The sequence below is a fragment of the Phyllostomus hastatus genome, unplaced genomic scaffold, assembly GCF_019186645.2.
Source record: "Phyllostomus hastatus isolate PE091 unplaced genomic scaffold, TTU_PhHast_1.1 phas_contig_41, whole genome shotgun sequence".
Classification (NCBI taxonomy): Eukaryota; Metazoa; Chordata; class Mammalia; order Chiroptera; family Phyllostomidae; genus Phyllostomus; species Phyllostomus hastatus.
In genome coordinates, this window is record NW_025333876.1 from 8,895,431 (window position 1) to 8,914,130 (window position 18,700).

An 18,700-nucleotide genomic window follows, 5' to 3' on the forward strand; every position below is an offset into this window, starting at 1 on the left:
ACAACATAATTTATAAGTAGACACATTATACATTAAACCTCAGTTAAAAAAATTTAAATGGTATTTCTCTTTGCTAATTACTACTGTATTTATCTGTAATATATGTACGTATCACACACATATAAAGTTTATTTTATAATGAATACTGAAAAACTGAATGAAAAGAAGCACACCTTCTGGCATATTCATTTTGGTTTGTAACAGAAGCTTGTTCTGGATCCATTCCCACAAGGCGAGTTGGAAAACTGCAACCATCACCCAAACTGCGTAATAAAAAATATCAGTAATAATTTAATTTATATTATATTAAATTGAAGTTGTCAAATTTAACTCCCAATTTTCAGAGACATGGTATAAAGAAATTATCATAACTTGTCATTTCAGAGCAAATTTCCTAAGATTTCTAATGGAATGTGATTATTTTCCATGAGAAAACATTTTTCTTTTTTCTTTTTCATGGACATTTAGATTTATTGTGATGATCATTTCATAGTATATACATATATTGAAACATTACATTGCATTGTACACCTGAAACTAGTGTAATATTATACATCAATTATATCACAATAAAAACAAAACAAAATAAACATATTTCAGGATATTTAAATAACCAAAAAAAAGCATACTGTCAATCCTGAAAGTATCTTTGGATACATTAAATATATAATGTCCATGGAGATAGGAGCGAACAACTTGAGTTTTTAAAATATAACTTTGTAAATGCTCTTTGTATATTACAGATATTAATTCTTTACCTGTCATCCACATTACAAATAATTTTACCCAATCTATTTTGTCTACTTTGTATTGTTTTGGCATCCTTTTCCACATACAAAAGTAACTTTTTTTATATAGTAGGATATGTAGAATTTTATATTTATAGCTTTTTGGTTCTGCATTTTTATTAAAATAGTTTCCTCAGTTCCCAAGTTATACACATACTCTTAGAAAGTTTCCTCTAGAATTTTTAGTTTTTTCTCATGTCTCTGATTTAGTTTGCTTTATATATTAATGTTGTATGATCTAACTTTATTTTCTTCTGTGTGGGTAATTGGCTGTAGTTTTTAAAATTTTTTCATGTATTGATTTATTAAAAATTTAATCTTTATTGTATTTTTTCCAATACCATTTAGTCCCCTTACACCCCCTCCCCCAGCAATCACCACACTGTTGTCCATGCCATGAGTCCTTCTTCCTTTTAGCTCAATCCTTCCACCCCTTAACCTGCACCACCCCCACAACCAGCCGTCATCTGGCTCTCCATCTATGAGTCTGTCGCCATTGCCCTTGTTAGTTCAATTTGTTCATTAGATTCCAACATATGAGTGAAATCAAATGGTATTTATCTTCCTCTGACTGGCTTATTTCAGTTAGCATAATGTTCTCTAGGTCCATCCATGCTGTCGCAAAGGGTAAAATTTTCCTCTTCTTTACAGTCAACTACTATTCCACTGTGTAAATGCCCAATAGTTGTTTTATGCACTCATCTATTAATGGACACTTGGGTTGCTTCCATACCTTTGCGATTGTACATAATGCTTCAGTGAACACAGGGGTGCTTATGTTCTTTTGAATTAGTGTTTTAGGTTCCTTAGGATATATTCACAGAAGTGGGAATGCTGGGTCAAAAGGCAGATACATTTTTAATTTTTTGAGTTATGTCCATACTGCTTTCCACAGTGGCTACACCAGTCTGCATTCCCACCAACAGTGCAAAAGGGTTCCCCTTTCTCCATATCCTTGCTAGCACTTCGTTGTTTGTTGTTTGATTATAGCCATCCTGACAGGTGTGAGATGGTATCTCACTGTGGTTTTAATTTGCACTTCTCTGATGAGTGACATGGAGCATCTTTTCAGGTCTATAGGCCATCTGTACATCCTTTTTGGAGAAGTGTCTCTTCAGTCTTTTGCCATTTCTTAATTGGGTTGTTTTTTTGGTGTTGAATTTTGTAAGTACATTATAAATTTTTTTTATATTAACCCCTTATCAGATTTACTGGCCAATATGTTCTCCCATTCTGTAGGTTGTCTTTTAATTTTGTTCATGATTTCCTTTGCTGTGCAAAAACTTTAGTTTGATGTAGTCCCATTAGTTTTTTTTTTCTTTTGTTTCCCTTGCCTAGGGAGGTATATCTGATGAAATACTGCTACAAGCAACGTCCAAGATTTTGCTGCTTGTTTACTTCTGCAATTTTTGTGGTTTTGGGTCTAACATTTAAGTCTGATCCATTTTGAATTTATTCTTTAAATTTATTTATTCTTTATGTGTTTGTTTTTATGGCAGTACTATTCTGTTTTGATTATTATGAGTTTATAGTACAGTTTGATATTAGGTAGTGTGATTCCTCCAGCTTTGTTCTCCTTTCTCAGGATGGCCGTTGCTTTGCAGGGTGTTTTGTGGTTCCATATACATTTTTGAAATATTTGTTCTAGTTCTATGAAATGCATCACTGGGATCTTGATAGGAATTGCATTGAATTTATAGGTTGCTTTCGGTAACATGGATATTTTAATCATGTTAATTCTTCCTATCCATGAACATGTTATATGCTTCTATTTATTTTTATCTTACTCAATTTCTTTCTTCAGTGTCATATAATTTCCAAGTACAGGTCTTTTACATCCTTGGTTAGACTTAATTGTATGTATTTTATTCTTTTTGTATGAACTATGAATGGGATTGTTTTCTTAATTTCCCTTTCTGTTAGTTTGTTATTGAAAATCTTTTTCTTTTATTGCCCTGGCTGGGTGGGTCATTTGGTTGGAACATCATCCTGTACACCAAAAGGTTGCGGGTCCAATCATCGGTCAGGGCACCCACCTGGCTGAGTGTTCAATCCCAGTTTGGAACACAGTGGGGAGGTAACCAATCCACGAGGTAACCAATCGATTTTTCCCTCTCACATGAATGTTTCTCTCTGTCTTTCTCTCTCTCTTAAAATCAATAAACATATCCTTGGGTAAAGATTAAAAAAACCTAAATAACTTTTTTTTATAATTATGTATATTTAAAAACAGTATCTTTTATAATATTGTATGCCAACTATTCTTTAATACAAAAAATATCTTCCATGACTTAAGATTATGATGCCTGTGAATATTATGATACCTCAAACACAGTATTCAAATATTTGGGTAACTGACCTGATACAATTATTTAAGACATCATAAAAGCTCATGTTGGAATTCAAGATAGAAGCCCCACACATATTCATTCAACAACATTCATTAAACAAATATTTACTGAATGCCTATGATATTCCAGGTACTAATTTAAGTCCTAAGGGTCTAGCAATTAACAAAAGAGCAGGAAAGCTGTGTCTTCAAAACATTTACAATCCAAAAAGTAAAGCTATGTTTTTTTTTTCACATTTAAAAAAAAAATCTGGATTAACCAGGAAATCTGACCTCCAGTCTTAAACAGCTGGAAAATTGAACAGTATATTCAATACTGCTTTCAATACAGCACAGAACTGTGGTCTGTGATAGAAGAGAAATGACTAAGTGAGTTCCAGCCTCTGCCAGGCAAAGAAAGGACACACAGAGCAAGGTGGTCTCACTGAACTGAGGTAACAGAGGAATTTTGAGAATTTAAGGCAGCTTGAATCTATCAGACAGAGCTGAGGACGAGGGAGATATGCAGAAGCTGAAGCACAAAATTAAACCGTCTGCCACAATGAAATTGAACATTCTCTAAAAGGACACAAAATTTAAACACTCAGAATTCAAAATGTCTACCATCCAATACAAAATTACTAGCATGAAAAGTAGCAGGGAAATGTGATACACAATTAAGGAAAACAAAACAGTCAATAGAAAAATTAGACATAAGGACTTTGAAATAGTGACTGCAAATGTCTCTGAGTTAACAGGAAAAAGCAGATATAGAGAAAAGAGAACTATAAGAGAAAAAAGAACCAAACTGAACTTCTACAGCTGAAAAAAATAATACCTGAAATGAAAAATTAACTGGATTAGCTTAACAGTAGAGTAGACATTATAGAAGAAAAGACCAAGAATTTATAAACATAGCAGTAGAAACTATCCAAACTAAAGCAAAGAAAAAAGATGGGGAGGGAAAGAGAGGGCAAGACAGAATAGCAATGGCCTGTGAGTGACAATCAAGCAATTTAACATATGTACAGTTATCAACATCAGTATCTGAAAAGCTCGTGTGGGAAGGACATAAGAAGAGTAGAAGCAGGCAGCAAAAACAACTGAAGACATATGATGAAAATTATTCAAATCTAATGAAACCTATAGTCAGATTTAAGATTCCAGAAGAACAAACACAAAGAAAACCATAACAAGGAACATTATCATCAAACTGCCTAAAACCAGCTGAGAAAGATAAAATCTTCAGGGTAGCCAGAGGAAAATTTACAAACATTGTAATAAAGATAAGAGTGAGGCTCATTTCTTTCACAAACGGGAAGATAATGGAACTTCATCTTTAAAGGAAAGGAAAAAAAAACCCCATAATGTTGACATCTCCATGTAGAGAACAAAACCTTCAAAAAAAAAAAAGGTCTGTGTTAGATCCGGAGTCCAGAATGGAAAAACCTTGCAATGCAGAAGACAAGAGATATAGTACACAGAAGAGATTGGCTTTTGAAGATATAGCAATAGGATCTATCCAATGACACACAGGAAAAGGACAACAAAAAAAATGGACATTGCATCAATGATCTGTGGTTAGAACTTCTTTGAGTAGATACATGTTATTTGAGGAGAGGGGCATGAAAGAAGAAACAGTTGAAGAAATAATGGTTGAAATATTTTCCAAATCTTATGAAAGTTATAAAATCACAGATCGAGGAAGCTCAACCCTTACTGAGCACAAGAACACAAAGAAAATTATAACAAGGCACATCAAAATCAAATTTCATGAATCTACTTACAAACAAAATCTTCAGAGCAACCAGAGAAAAAAGACATATAAAAGATACAGTAAAAAAGATAACAGTTACCTCAAACTTCTCATCAGAAAAATATGTAAGCTAGAAGACAGTGAAGAAATATGTAGAATTCTACACCAAGGAAAAATATCTTTCAAAAATGAAGGCAAAATAACTCACTTTCACACAATAGGCAATGCAGTTAATTAAGAAACCCATAACACTCACAAATATGTCACTTGAATTTCAAATATTTTTTCCTCTTCTACAATGACTTTTGTATTAGGTAGCCTAGGACAGCTACAAATTTGGATAGAAAGTAAATTATGCAAGATCTTGAGCATACCGTATTTTTTGGACTACAAGATACACCCCCCAAATTTGGGAGGGGAAGGGGGGTGTGTCTTATAGTCCAAATGTAGTTTTACATTTACATTAGTGAAATATTATGTTATTTATGTTATTAAATATTTTACCATATTGCTTCAAATTTTTTTCCCTATTTTCCTCCTCTAAAACCCAGGTCCAAAAAATACAGGTATAGTCTTTAGATTTGAGTAAAAGTTACATTTTGTGTAGGGTCTTTGATTTAAGACAAAACAAAATATGTAATCTGTGATGGAATTTTGAAAGATATGGCTAATAAATTCCTTTAAAAATATTATTGATTATGCTATTACAGTTGTCTCATTTTTTTCCTCTCCTTTACCCCCTATGCCCCATACCAGCCCCCTCTCCAGCATTCTATCCCACTCCTTAATGTCCATGGGTTATATATATAAATTCTTTGGTTTCTCCATTTCCTATACTAGTCTTTATCTCCCCCTGTCTATTTTGTACCTATCAATTATTGCTTATTTCCTGTAAGTTTACCCACTTTCTCTCTCCTCCCTTTCCCCATTGACAACCCTCCATGTGATCTCTATTTCTGTGATTCTGTTCCTGTTCTGGTTTGTTTGCTTAGTTTTTTTTTTTTTTTAATGTTTGGTTGTTCATAGTTGTGAGTTTGCTGTCATTTTACTGTTCGTAGTTTTGATCTTTTTCTTTTTTTTTAGGCAAGTCCCTCTAACATTTCATATAATAAAGGCTTGGTGATGATCAACTCCTTTAACTTGACTTTATCTGGGAAGCACTTTATATGCCCTTCCATTGTCAATGATGGCTTTGATGAATAGAGTAAGCTTGGATGTAGGTTCTTGCTTTTCATGGCTTGGAATACTTCTTTCCAGTCCCTTCTTGCCTGCAAGATTTCTTTTGAGAAATCAGTTGACAGTCTTATGGGCACTCCTTTGTAGCACTGTCTCCTTTTCTCTGGGTGCTTTGAAGATTTTCTCTTCATCTTTAATCTTGGGTAATTTAATTATGATGTGTCTTGGTGTGTTCCTCTTTGGGTCCAACTTCTTTGGGACTCTCTGGCTTCCTGGAGGTCTATTTTCTTTGCCAGATTGGAGAAGTTCTCCTTCATTATATTTTCAAGTTATTGAAAATAACTTTTCAATTTCTTGCTCTACCTCTTCTCCTTCTGGCACCCTTATAATTTGGATGTTGGAATGTTCAGAGGTTCCTAAGCCTCTCAGTTTTTTTAATTCGTGTTTCTCCATTTTGTTCCAGTTGAATGTTTATTTCTTCCTTCTGTTTGATATTGTTGAGTCCCTGTTTCTTTCCCTTAACTGTTGGCTCCCTATGTATTTTTATTTCACTTTGTATAGCCTTCATTTCTTCCTTTATCTTGGGGCTATACTCAATCATTTGTGAGTATTCTTATTATCAGTGTTTTGAACTGTGCACCTGATAGATTGGCTATCTCCTTGCTGCTTAGTTCTTTTTCTGGAATTTTGATCTGTTCTTTCATTTGGGGCATATGTCTTTGTCTTGGCACACCTGTTACTTTGCAAGGGACAGAGCCTTAGGTATTTGCCAGGGTGGGGCAACCCACTTCACTTTGTTGTGGTGCTGTATGTGGGGATGGGGTCAGAGAAGGACCAGTACCGCTTGCTTGGCTCTTGCCCCACTTTCAGTCACTTCCCCTACCACCCTACTACCCACAAGTGAATTGTGCTCTTTCAGGTGTTTCCCTGGTGCCAATTCCCAGGTGGGAGGGCTTGTGTATGTTCTAGGATGCCATGGGCCCCTCCACCGAACTCTCCTGTGAGACTGGTAGTTTCTCCTGCTGCTGCAACCCCCACAGGTTTTTTGCATCCAGAGGTTTTGAAGCTTTCTTTCCCAGAGCTGGAACCCTGGGTTCGGCAGACTGTCTTGCTCCCCAGTTGTTCCTCCTGGTTTATCCGCATGAGAATGTTTGACTGCCCCATCAGTCAGCTGCCCCGTTGCTGTGTGTTCTCTCCACCCTGGCTTCCCGTCTCTGCTCCCTCCTACCAGTCTGGATGAACGTTTCTTCTTTAGCTCCTTGGTTCCTGGACTTCCATACAGTTCAGATTTCTGGCACTTCTGGTTGTTTTTTGTTTTTCAATTGGTTGTTACCCTTCTTTTGGTTGTGCAAGGGACCAAAGCATATCTACCTACACCTTCATCTTGGTTGGAAGCTCAATAAGTATTAAATTCTTATGATTCTCTACTTCAAACAATTTATTTTCATTTTGAAGGAAAAAGAGTGATTCTTATTTTTTATGAATCATCTTTTTTCAACTTTCCATTCAAATATATGCCCAAACTCTCCTTTACCCTCACCAATAAAAAAAAAAATTTAATATAATCAGGTATCCTCTGATTATGAAGACACTTAACTATAATATCCATAATTTCTGACACCTGCAATTTATAAATTACCTTGAAAATACTGGAAGTAGCCAGTATTTCTTTTCATCGCCAAAAACTTGTCTCCAATTTTTACTGTATCCAAGAGAGAAACCATTTCCATCAGGTCCATATGAAAATGTGGGTGCACGGAATGATTCTGTTATGTGTGTACATAAAAAAAAATAAGTTATTCTATTTAAAATTATATAAGAAATGAAAGTACCAACTTTCTTATTTTATATCTTTACTATGAAAAGTTGTAAATATAATTTAAAAATAAATAGTATATGTATAACAATTAAAAGATTAACTTCTGAAACTTACTGCAGAAAAAAAATCACCTGTAAATATTTCATCACCCTTATAAAATGAAAATGTCAAAATAAGTACTAATATTACTGAAAATTTACTAAAGTGTACCTAATATATCTTATTTTACTTTCTTAATATTCTTTTTTTTTAAGATTTTATTTATTTATTTTTAGAGAGGGAAAGGAGGGAGAAAGAGAGAGAGAAACATCAATATGTGGTTGCTGGGGGCCATGGCCAGCATCCCAGGAATGTGCCCTGACTGGGAATCGAACCTGCAATGCTTTGGCTTGCAGCCTGCGCTCAATCCACTGAGCTATGCCAGCCAGGTTTCTTAATATTCTTACTCTTCAACTTTACTCATTCATTATTTACACACTTCCTACTATGTGCCTGATGATCTGGTGTTATCAGGTGTTTGAGATCCAAAGATAAATTGGATGAAATTCTTACCAAAAACCAAAGTCTAACAAAATTACAATGTGATAGAAATATGTGTGTTTTGGGGGTGGTGGTAGAGTAAGATGAAACATGGAGGAGGTAATACTTGAGAATGATCCTGAATAAGTGAGAAAGCAGACCATTCTTTTTTCTTTAAAGATTTTATTTATTTATTTTTAGACAGAGGGGAAGGGAGAGAAACATCAATGTGTGGTTGCCTTTCCCATGCCCCCTACTGGGCATCTGGCCCACAACCCAGGCATGTGCCCTGAATGGGAATCAAACCAGCGACCCTTTAGTTTGCAGGCCTGAACTCAATCCACTGAGCCATACCACCCAGGGCTAAACACCATTCTTTTAAACTTGGTTGTAAAATTATGCAGAGTGAGGGTTAGGGAAAGACTTAAGTTTCACCAAAAAACAGTTTTATTTTTGCTTTGTTTTGACTTTAAAAATAGACCTCATTTCAGCATGTTTTATAAACTAAGGATAAGAAGCCATGGAGAGACTGATTGGGAAAGGCTGGTAACATAGAAAAGTAATGTAAAAATTGATGGAAGAAAATTCTAGAAGAAATGGGATGGGCTCTAGAAGAGTTCTAAAGATTAGCCTTGCTTAGATTTTAGAAAAGACTTCTTTAGAAGTTAGAGGAAGGGAAACAGTGATGCATCTCAAAGGAGAAATGTTTGTGTGAGGTTATAAAGTTAAGAAGGTTAGAATTTACTGTGACAACTTCTAATTCTTCTATGTAGGACTCAAAATGGGTAAGAAAATTAGAGAGAATGGTGAAAGTCTGGAATAACTTGTAGGTAACGAGTGACCAACCTGATCAGAAACATCACATTACTGCCACATAGAGGTGAGGGCTGATACTTTAATTAAATCTGTAGTTTTAACAATCTCAATGGGAGTGAGACTGTCTTTATCAGCTTTCTACAGCTCAGAGGCACATGTAGATAAAATGGACAGCTATAGTAATCGAGGTCATGGATTAGCAAATGCATTACAGCTGAAAGCTTAGGGGCCAGGTGTAACACAAGGGTGCCGTTAAGAACTGTTAAAGGCATTTATTCAATATTACAAGATCTTGAATGGAAAAGGGTGGGAAATGAAACCAGAAGGGAAAGAAAACACTTGGAAGAAAAGTGTTGGAAAACAGAGAATTCAGCAATCTAAAAAAAAAGGAATTAGAGTACAGGGGAAAAAAGGCTGAAAGGACAAAGACTATGCTCACAGAATGGAAACTGAAGTAGAAAATTTCAGGGACTCTGCAATTTCAAGCAATGAAAAGGTTCAGTGTTTAGTTATGGAAATGACTGGCCACTAGAATCAAAGGGACTACACTGCCTGTTTTAGATGACAGTAGTGTGACAACAGAAACTCTTAATATGAGGAAATTATCTCAAGGTATGTAGATGACAGTTATGAAGAAGGGTAGAGGTGATACCTCTAATGACAGAATAAGATACCTTCAAAGAACAGAAAGACAACAATTTGGAAGCAGCAGTGGACAACCAGCCAAAGCCCAGGGGTGTGGAAGGGAAGGCTTTAAGGGCAAGTGCTGTGCTAGGGTAATGCTTTGTCTTTTAAATACTTTTTTTTTTCCAGAGAGAGTAGAAAGGAGGGAGAAAGAGAGGGTGAGAAACATCGATATGAGAGAGAAAGATCGGTTGGCCACCTTCTGTATGTTCCCCAGAGGATCAAATGCGCAATATAGGCATGTGAATCGACCAGGAATCAAACTGGCGACCTTTTGATTTGAGGGATGATGCCCAACCAACTGGCCAGGCACGTATTTTCAAAGTGTGGGTTAAAATACCTTAATAGGCTGCAAAATTAATTCAGTGGTTTAACGTACACTGCACATAAGAGAGCTGAATAATATTGTGTGAAATTTTTGCTTATTTATATAACTTTACAAATATTTGTGCACGCATTAGGTTATTAAAAAATGATGCATTTCTTACTGTAGTCACTGGCAAAAAGTTTGGAAAACACTGTTTAAAAGGAACAATAAGTTTCCCAGGAAGCACTGGTCTCTCAAATACCCACCATGGATTGGGTGGGAACTATGGCCAATTAGTGTTCATGCCCCATTTAAAGGAGTCAGCTGCCACTTAGCTGTAACTAAATGATGCTGGGTGGAAAAAAGGGCCCACAATATCAGACTAATCAGTTAAGAAGAAATCTACTTTTCTACATAAAATCTCTAAGTTTTTAGCTGTAGTGAAAGATCTTAAAGGCTAGACTATGCACGTAGGCTGTACTTTTTCATCTCTGATTAAAGATAAGAAAATGGCAGGAGATTCTATGACGAGGATAACAAGTTGACAGATATAATAGAGTTTATTTACATGGAAAAGGGATGAAGACTGGATGGAACTGGAGAGCTCAACAGTGAAGAGTGAGCTGAGGTAGGAATAGCACAGAAATCCTTTATTCTGGAGACCCATCATCCCTTACGTGCCTCAGCTGGATGAGTTTAAAATGATCCAACAATAAAAGTATCTAAAAGCCTCCATAAAATGTCTTCATCTTTATTAAAATCTGTCCCCTTCTAATTCATCTGACAGACACATGGCTTTAGATAGCAGAGCAGGCTTTAACTTTCTTATAAAACATGGTATATTAGCTGATACCTGAATATTTCAATGATACCACAGTGGTGCTTCTTACTTGCCAACAACTCAGTTTGAGCAATGCCGCATCACCTTGTTTTTGAAATGTTTGTCCAATTATTTTAATACTTTATTGAATTCTTCCCCTATTCTTCCACTTTTAAAAATGAGGAAAATAAGACAACAAAGTGCGCCGTCACTGCCGCTCCCATAAATAGCATAGGGGAGAGATGCACTGACATAAAGCATGAGTAAGTCAGTGCTTTAATCGCTGATTTGCTGAGAAGTTCCGCAAAGGGACACGTGTCTGGGGACCCATGCACTGACCTCTTCAAGTACTACCAGCAGTGTGTTCAGAAAGCAATAAAAGGAAAAGACATTCCCATTGAAGGACCATAGTAGAGAAAAGCTTGAAAAGTCTTCTTGACCTTGACCTTGGAAATGGACTACTTACATAAGGAAATTAGTCACTCTAGACTTTGTCAATTAAAGCTGTGAAGATAGCCATCAATTTAATGAGGAGTTTGGGGTGGGGCATTTCCTCCTTCTAGATGTTTTCCTCTCACTTGTAAAAGATGATGAACCATTTCACTTTGGGGCGATTTCTCACTTGCTCTGGAATCTTGCAGGAACTCACTGTGCTAAAACTGAATGATTTGTTGGGATTATGGTTACCTTATTTCACCTGGGATCAGCTTTAAATATACCTTGTATGTACAGTAAACACTGATAAACTTGTCAGATGATCATGGTTGCCGACCTCTTGAGTTATGCTTCAAAGGACATTAGGCATACCATGCTAGAGTTATTGTTCATAGAAGCAACTGGTTAGGACCTCTTTTCTCTCAGGAAGCTAATGCTCTGAAAAGGGATCCTAGCACAACAGTTTCAATCAATACTTGGGAGCAGTTTTATTTTTATATAGTAACTTAACTCTTAAAGATTTTTGGTGGACAGGGTTAGCCAAGAGGAAGCTTTTAAACAGTTCCTTGCCTTTCAGGTTAAGACATGAAAGCCTCAAGAATGTTAAGAATGAGCACCATTTCAGAACTCATAGTGCAGTCAATCATTAAGATCCTTGGAGTATGCTATGGATGAAGATCCTAAATTGCAAAAATTTGCTGTTGCCAACTTTCAACCTTAGTCAATGAATTAATTAAGTCATGAAATGACTTAAGTAATTTTGCATGAAAATGCAAAAATATTGTATCTGGTTAAATAGGGGGAGAAAGGAGTTTGCTTTATTTGTCTTGTTTACCCACCCTGCTCTGTAATGAAATTATGCAGATGAAATAAATTATAGCATCAGTTCCTTAAAAAAAGCAAAATAAGACATAAATGTTGATATTAGTGATACAATTCATAAGTTTCACTGTTGACTGACATAAAGATGGAAAGGATTCCCCATGTCAAAACACTATTCCTGTCTCAATCATGAAACATTTGGGAAAAAAGTAAAGAACTAAATGATAAGCTGTAATTAAGAATTTAATTTTTTTTAGAAATCTGAGAATTACCTTATTAACACATAAATCTATTCATCTTTCATAGATTAATTTTTAAAGACACTGTATATACACAAGAAACAACTTCTATTAACATTTATAATATGGTTTGTTCTCTATATACAATGCACTACTGAAAAAAATACATAAAAGCCAATCTTACTTCCTTAACCTTCTTTAAAATAATGAACCTTTATATTTACATATACTGACTGTTCCTGTCCAGTCACAGTGAATTTTCACACACAATTATTTTATACTTCTTTATTATCTACTGTCCTTCTCTAGATTTCATATTCATGAGTGGTCATTTTAGTAAATAATTATGATTTATTTTGATCTCCTTACCTATTGTTGTTCTGTTTTTCCCAACTAACCAGCAGTGGTAGCTAAAAAGTGACAGGACACTGATGAAGAACATTGTTGACACAAAGAAAAGAAATAGTACATGGAATTTGGCACGTGTATCTGTGAGTTCATTCTGAGGAAAGAAAAAAGAAGTGTTAATTTTAGAGACAGTCAATCTCTAAAATGTACTATTTGGTTTTCCTAAAAATTATTGAATCTCCCCAAAACTTGCCAGATATGAAGAGTAATAAAATAAATTAAATAATATATCCAAAAAAACATTTTGAAAGCAGAAAACTGGCATCATCAAAGGAGTTTGCTTACATAAAATCAGAGCCATTTAAAAAAACTACTAAACTAAAAAATTTAGCAATACTTTCAGTAATAAAATAAAAATATGGACTCTACTCAACATTTTTCTTTTGTACTTTCTGCACACATGCAAGCCTTCCCCTCAACATCCAGGATATAGGAGGGTTTCCCCGTCAATGCTAAAGTATCTGCTTATTTTAATTATATATGCTGCTAATCAGAAATTAATTGTGACAGATTTATTTTTGTACTTTTCTAATCTCTTTTCTTGGAACACCACTGCAAATATGCCTATCCCCTGAGCTGCTTCAATTCCTACCTTTTTAATCGTTGCTCCATTCTTACAGAGCCTTTCCTTTTTGGTAATTAGCAATTTTGGTAAATGAATTTAACACAAGGTATGAATGAATGAAAACAGTTTCTCAGTTATCCATTTTTATGGCTAGGTTCACTTCAACAGAAGCAAAGTCTTATTTAACCTAGAACACATCAGTATCTATTAATAAGAGAAGGATGAAGGTTTTAAAGTGTTAGCTCTTATAATGAAATCACAGGAGCTGCTAGAACACAGTGGTCCTTAGAGATTTAAACACTGTTTACAGGCTAAAAGGAAGTTTTTTAGCATTACATAATTCTGCTATTTATCTTTTTCTCTTCTCTCCGAGTAACCATGATACCTTTTAAATACATCAAGTGATTCTCCTATCTCTTCATCTAGTGAAACAAATGAGTATTTTATATATATATATATAAACACACACATATATTCACTATAAACATCATAAAAGAGATGAAAAGAATGTCATGGCAGTAATGTATTTTACCTCTGGACAACTCTCTGTAGATATCCTGCGGCAAAGCTTGTACAAATAGAGACAATGTATTAAGAAACCATGTTTTATACAAAATTTTCCTGAACACTAGTCTTAGCAAACTTCTGCTTTGAAGGAACAGTAAGATGTTGCTCTCTAAAGGTCATCAACAACATTTTCTCAAAAAACAGAAAACAGACGAGAACATTTAGCTCTTCAAGCACATTTCAGGTACACTTTAAATACATACTTTTCCACTAAGTTTTTTAAAAATTATTTTATTGTTGTTCAATTACAGTTGTCTGTATTTTCTCCAACCCCCCCCCCGGCCCCACCACCTCTAAACCCACCTCCCTCCCTTGCTTCCCCCTTGGTTTTGTCCATGTGTCCTTCATAGTAGTTTCTGAAAACCCTTCTCCCCACTGTCCCCTCCCCTCTCCCCTCTGGCTGTTGTTAGATTGTCCTTAATTTCAATGAGTCTGGTTATAATTTGTTTACTTTTTTCTTTTGTTGATTATGTTCTAGTTAAAGGTGAGATCATATAGTATTTGTCCCTCACCACCTGGCTTATTTCACTTATGGAATTTCCTCAGAAAACTAAAAATGGAACTGGAATTCCACTGCTGGGATTTCCTCAGAAAACTAAAAGTGGAACAGCAATTCCACTGCTGGGATTATACCCTAAGAGCCCTGAAACACCAATCCAAAAGAATCTATGTTCATAGATTCTTTTTCTATGACCCCAGTGTTCATAGCACCCCAATGTTCACAGCAGCACAATTTACAATAGCCAAGTGCTGGAAGCAACCATCAGCAAATGAGTGGATCAAAAAACTATGGTACATTTACACAGTGGAATTCTACACAGCAGAAAGAAGGAGACTATACCCTTTGCGACAGCATGGATGGAACTGGAGAGCATTATCCACTCAGTTTTTAAAACAGAGGTCTGTATCTAGCATAGAATAAAATTAATTTTTTTAGCAAATAGTTTTGAAAAAAACTTCTGATTAGCCGTTTTTAAGAACCAGATGTGACAATTTCTTACCACTTTAATCACTATTGCAATATCCTTCTAAAAGGCTGTCACTTGCCCTTCTCTGTTCTAGTGTCAGCAGAGCAATCAGTGATCCTTTACAAGTCAGAACATATCACTGCTCTGTTCCCACTTCACCGAGTAGAAACTGTGGTCCTTACAACACTTTTCAAGGTTCTTTACTTTTTGGGCCCATCTCCAGGACTTCCCATTAGTCTCACTCTTGCTCACCCCCTTCAGCCACACTAGCCTCCCTCCTGCTTCTCAAACATGGCAGGGAAGCTCCTAATTTTGAGTCTTTTCCTCTGTTTCTTCTGTCTGAAATGTTATTCTCTCAGATACCCCCTAACTTCCAACAAGTTCTTGCTCAAATATTACCTCATTACTAAGGTCTACCCTGATCACCCTTTTCTTTTCTTTAGTTGAGATATAACTGACATATTAACAAAATATTAGTGTCAGGTATACAATATAATTTGATATTTATGTCAAATGTGAATGATCACCACCGTAAGTCTAGTTAACATACGTCACCTCACATAGTTACAACTCTTTTTCTTATAATGAGAACTTGTTACGATATACTCTCAGCTACTTTCAAATATCCTTATTAACTACAGTCACCATGGTATATGGTACATCCCTAGGACTTACTTTGACTGCCTTTGCCCACTTCACACACTCCTGACACCCTACCTCTAACAACCACCAATCTCTATATCGATGAGCTGGGCTTTTTTTATGTTTATATGTAAGTGAGATCACACACTATTTGTTTTTATCTGAATTATTTCACTTATAAAATTGCCTTCAAGGTCCATCTGTGTTGTCCCAAATAGCAGGATTTCCTTTCTTTTGACTAAATAATATTCTACTGTATGTTGATACTTTATTTATCTGTTGATGGACACTTAGGTTGTTTCCATGTCTTGACTATTGTCAATAATGCTGCTGTGAACATTGAGGTACAGATATCTCTGAGGTAATATTTTCATTTCCTTTCACTATATTTCTAGAAGTGGAATTGCCAGGTTCTATGGTAGTTCAATTTTAACTTTTTGAGGAAACTCCATATTTTTCCCATAGTGGATGCACCAGTTTATATTCCCACCAACAGTGCATGAGCATTCCTTTTTTCCACATCCTCACCAACACTCATTATTTGTCTTTTTGATAATAGTCATTCTAACAGGTGTGAGGTAATATCTCATTGTGGTTTTGATTTGCATTTCCCTACTGATTAGTGATGGTGAGCATTTTTTCATATACCTGCCGGGTACCTCCATGTCTTGTATCAAAAGATGTCTATTCAGGACTTCTGCCTATTTGCAAAAATCTAAATTTTTTTTGCCATTGAGTTATATGAGTCCTTTATATATTTTGGATCTTAATCTCTTACCAAATATATGGTTTGCAAATATTTTCTCTCATTCAATAAGGTGTCTTTTCATGTTGTTGATGGTTTCCTTTACTGTGTAGAAGTCTCTTATTTTGATATAGTCAAACTTGTTAATTTTTGCTTTTGTTGTCAAATCCAAAAAAATCACTGCTAAGAACTGTCAAAGACATTACTGCTTATGTTTTCTTCTAGGAGATTTATGGTTTCAGGTTTACACTGAAGTTTTTAATCCATTTAGAGCTGTGGTGTGTGTGTATGTGTGTGTGTAGTATAGGGTTTCAGTTTCATTCTTTTGGATGCGGTTGTCCAGTTTCCCCAGCACTATTTATTGACTGTCTTTACCCCATTGTATATTACTGCCTCCTCTGTCAAAGATTAATTGACCATACAAAGAAGAGTTTACTTCTGGGCTCTCTATTCTGTTCCACTGATCTATGTGTCTGTTTTTATGCCAGTATCCTGCTGTTTTGATTGCTACACCTTTATTTTTTAAAGATACTTATTTATTTTTAGAGAGAGGGCTAGGGAGAGAGAAAAACATCAGTAGGTTCCCTCTTGCACACCCCAACCTAGGACCTGACCTGTAACCCAGGCATGTGTCTTAACTGGGAATTGAACCTGAGACCTTTTAGTTTGTGTGACAACGTCCAACCCAGTGAGCCACACCAGTCAGGGCAATTGCTACAGCCTTGTAACATAGTTTGAAATCAGAAATCATAATGTCTCCAGCTTTCTTTTTTTTTTTTCTCGATTCCTTTGACTATTTGGACTCTTTTCTGGTTCCACACAGATTTTAGTACTGTTTATTTATGTGGAAAATGACATTAGAATTTTGATAGGAATTGAAGTCAATCTGCAGATTGCTTTTGGTAGTACGACTATTTTAACAATATGAATTCTTCCTATCTATAAGCACGAACTATCTTTCCATTTGTGTCCTCTTCAGATAGTCAATGTCTTACAGTTTTTTTTTTAAAAAAGATTTTAATTTAAAGGGGGAGAAACACTGATGTTAGAGAGAAACATTGATTTGTGGCTTGTTGCATGCACCTCAGCTGGAGACTGAGCCCCCAACACAAGCATGTGCCCTGACCAGGAATCAAACTGGCAACCTTTCACGTTGTGGGAGATGCCCAACCAACTAAAAGCCACAATGGTCAGGGCTCAGTGTCTTATAGTTTTCAATGTAACAGGTCTTTCACCTACTTGGTTAAATTTAGTCATGGGTATTTTATTCTTTGTGATGTAATTTTAAGTGGGATTGTTTTCTGAAGTACTCTTTCTGATAATTTATTAGTGCAGAGAATGCTGCTGATTTTTATATCCTGTAGCTTTAATGAATTTATGAGTTCTAAAATTTTTTGAGAGTCTTTATGGTTTCCTCTATATACTATCATGTCATCTACAAAAAGAGTTTTACTCTTCTCAATATCATATCTTTATTTCTTAACCATGCAAAATAGCTCTAGCTATGACTTTCAATATAATGTTGAGTAAAAAAGTGAGCATCTTTGTCTTGTTCCTAACCTTAGAGGAAAAGCTCTCAGCTTTTCAGAGTTGAATATGGTGTTAGCTGTACATTTGGCATATTGGAATATACAGCCTTTACTATGGTGTGGTACATTCCTTCTATACCCACTTTGTTGAGTTTTATCATGTTGAATTTTGTCAAATACTTTTCTGCATCTATTGAGATATGATTTTTAGCCTTCATTTTGTTAATGTGGTGTAACACATCGATCAATTTGCAGACAGCGAAGCATCCTCGCATAGCTGGAATGAACCCACTTGATCATGGTGTATGATTCTTATTAAAGCATTGCTGAAATCCATTTGCTTATATTCTGTTGAAGATTTTTATGTCTGTGTTCCTCAGGGATTTTAGCATGTAATTTTCTTTTCTTGTAGTAACTTCTCTGGTTTCTGTATCAGGGTAATGCTGGACTCATAAAGTGAGTTTGGACGTGTTCTTCCTTCTATTCATTGAAAAAGTTTAAGAAAGACTGGTATTAGCTCTTTAAATGTTTGGTAAAATTCATCAGTGAAGTTATCTAGTCTTGGACTTTTGTTGGGAGGCTTTTGATGACTGATTCAATCTCCTTAGTAATCAGTCAGTTCAGATTTTCTATTTCATCATGATTTAGTCTTGGAAGGTTGTATGTTTCTAGGAATGTATCTATCTCTTCTAGGCTGTCTAATTTTTGGCATATAGTTGTTCATTGTAGTTTCTTATAATCCTCTGTATTTCTGTGACATCAGGTG

General features: G+C 35.4%; 1 protein-coding gene across 5 annotated transcripts in view; it reads right to left on the minus strand.

The window, feature by feature from the left end:
- The window catches only part of ZDHHC20 (zinc finger DHHC-type palmitoyltransferase 20), a 72,577-nt gene that overhangs the window by 9,511 nt on the left and 44,366 nt on the right, over window positions 1-18,700 (minus strand). For all 5 annotated transcript variants that reach the window (XM_045844941.1, XM_045844942.1, XM_045844943.1 and 2 more), the window contains exons 8-10: window positions 12,880-13,012; window positions 7,689-7,815; window positions 174-263 (exon numbers count right to left, since the gene is read on the minus strand). In XM_045844941.1, the coding sequence (XP_045700897.1) occupies window positions 174-263; window positions 7,689-7,815; window positions 12,880-13,012 (350 nt within the window). The remainder of the gene's footprint in view (window positions 1-173; window positions 264-7,688; window positions 7,816-12,879; window positions 13,013-18,700) is intronic.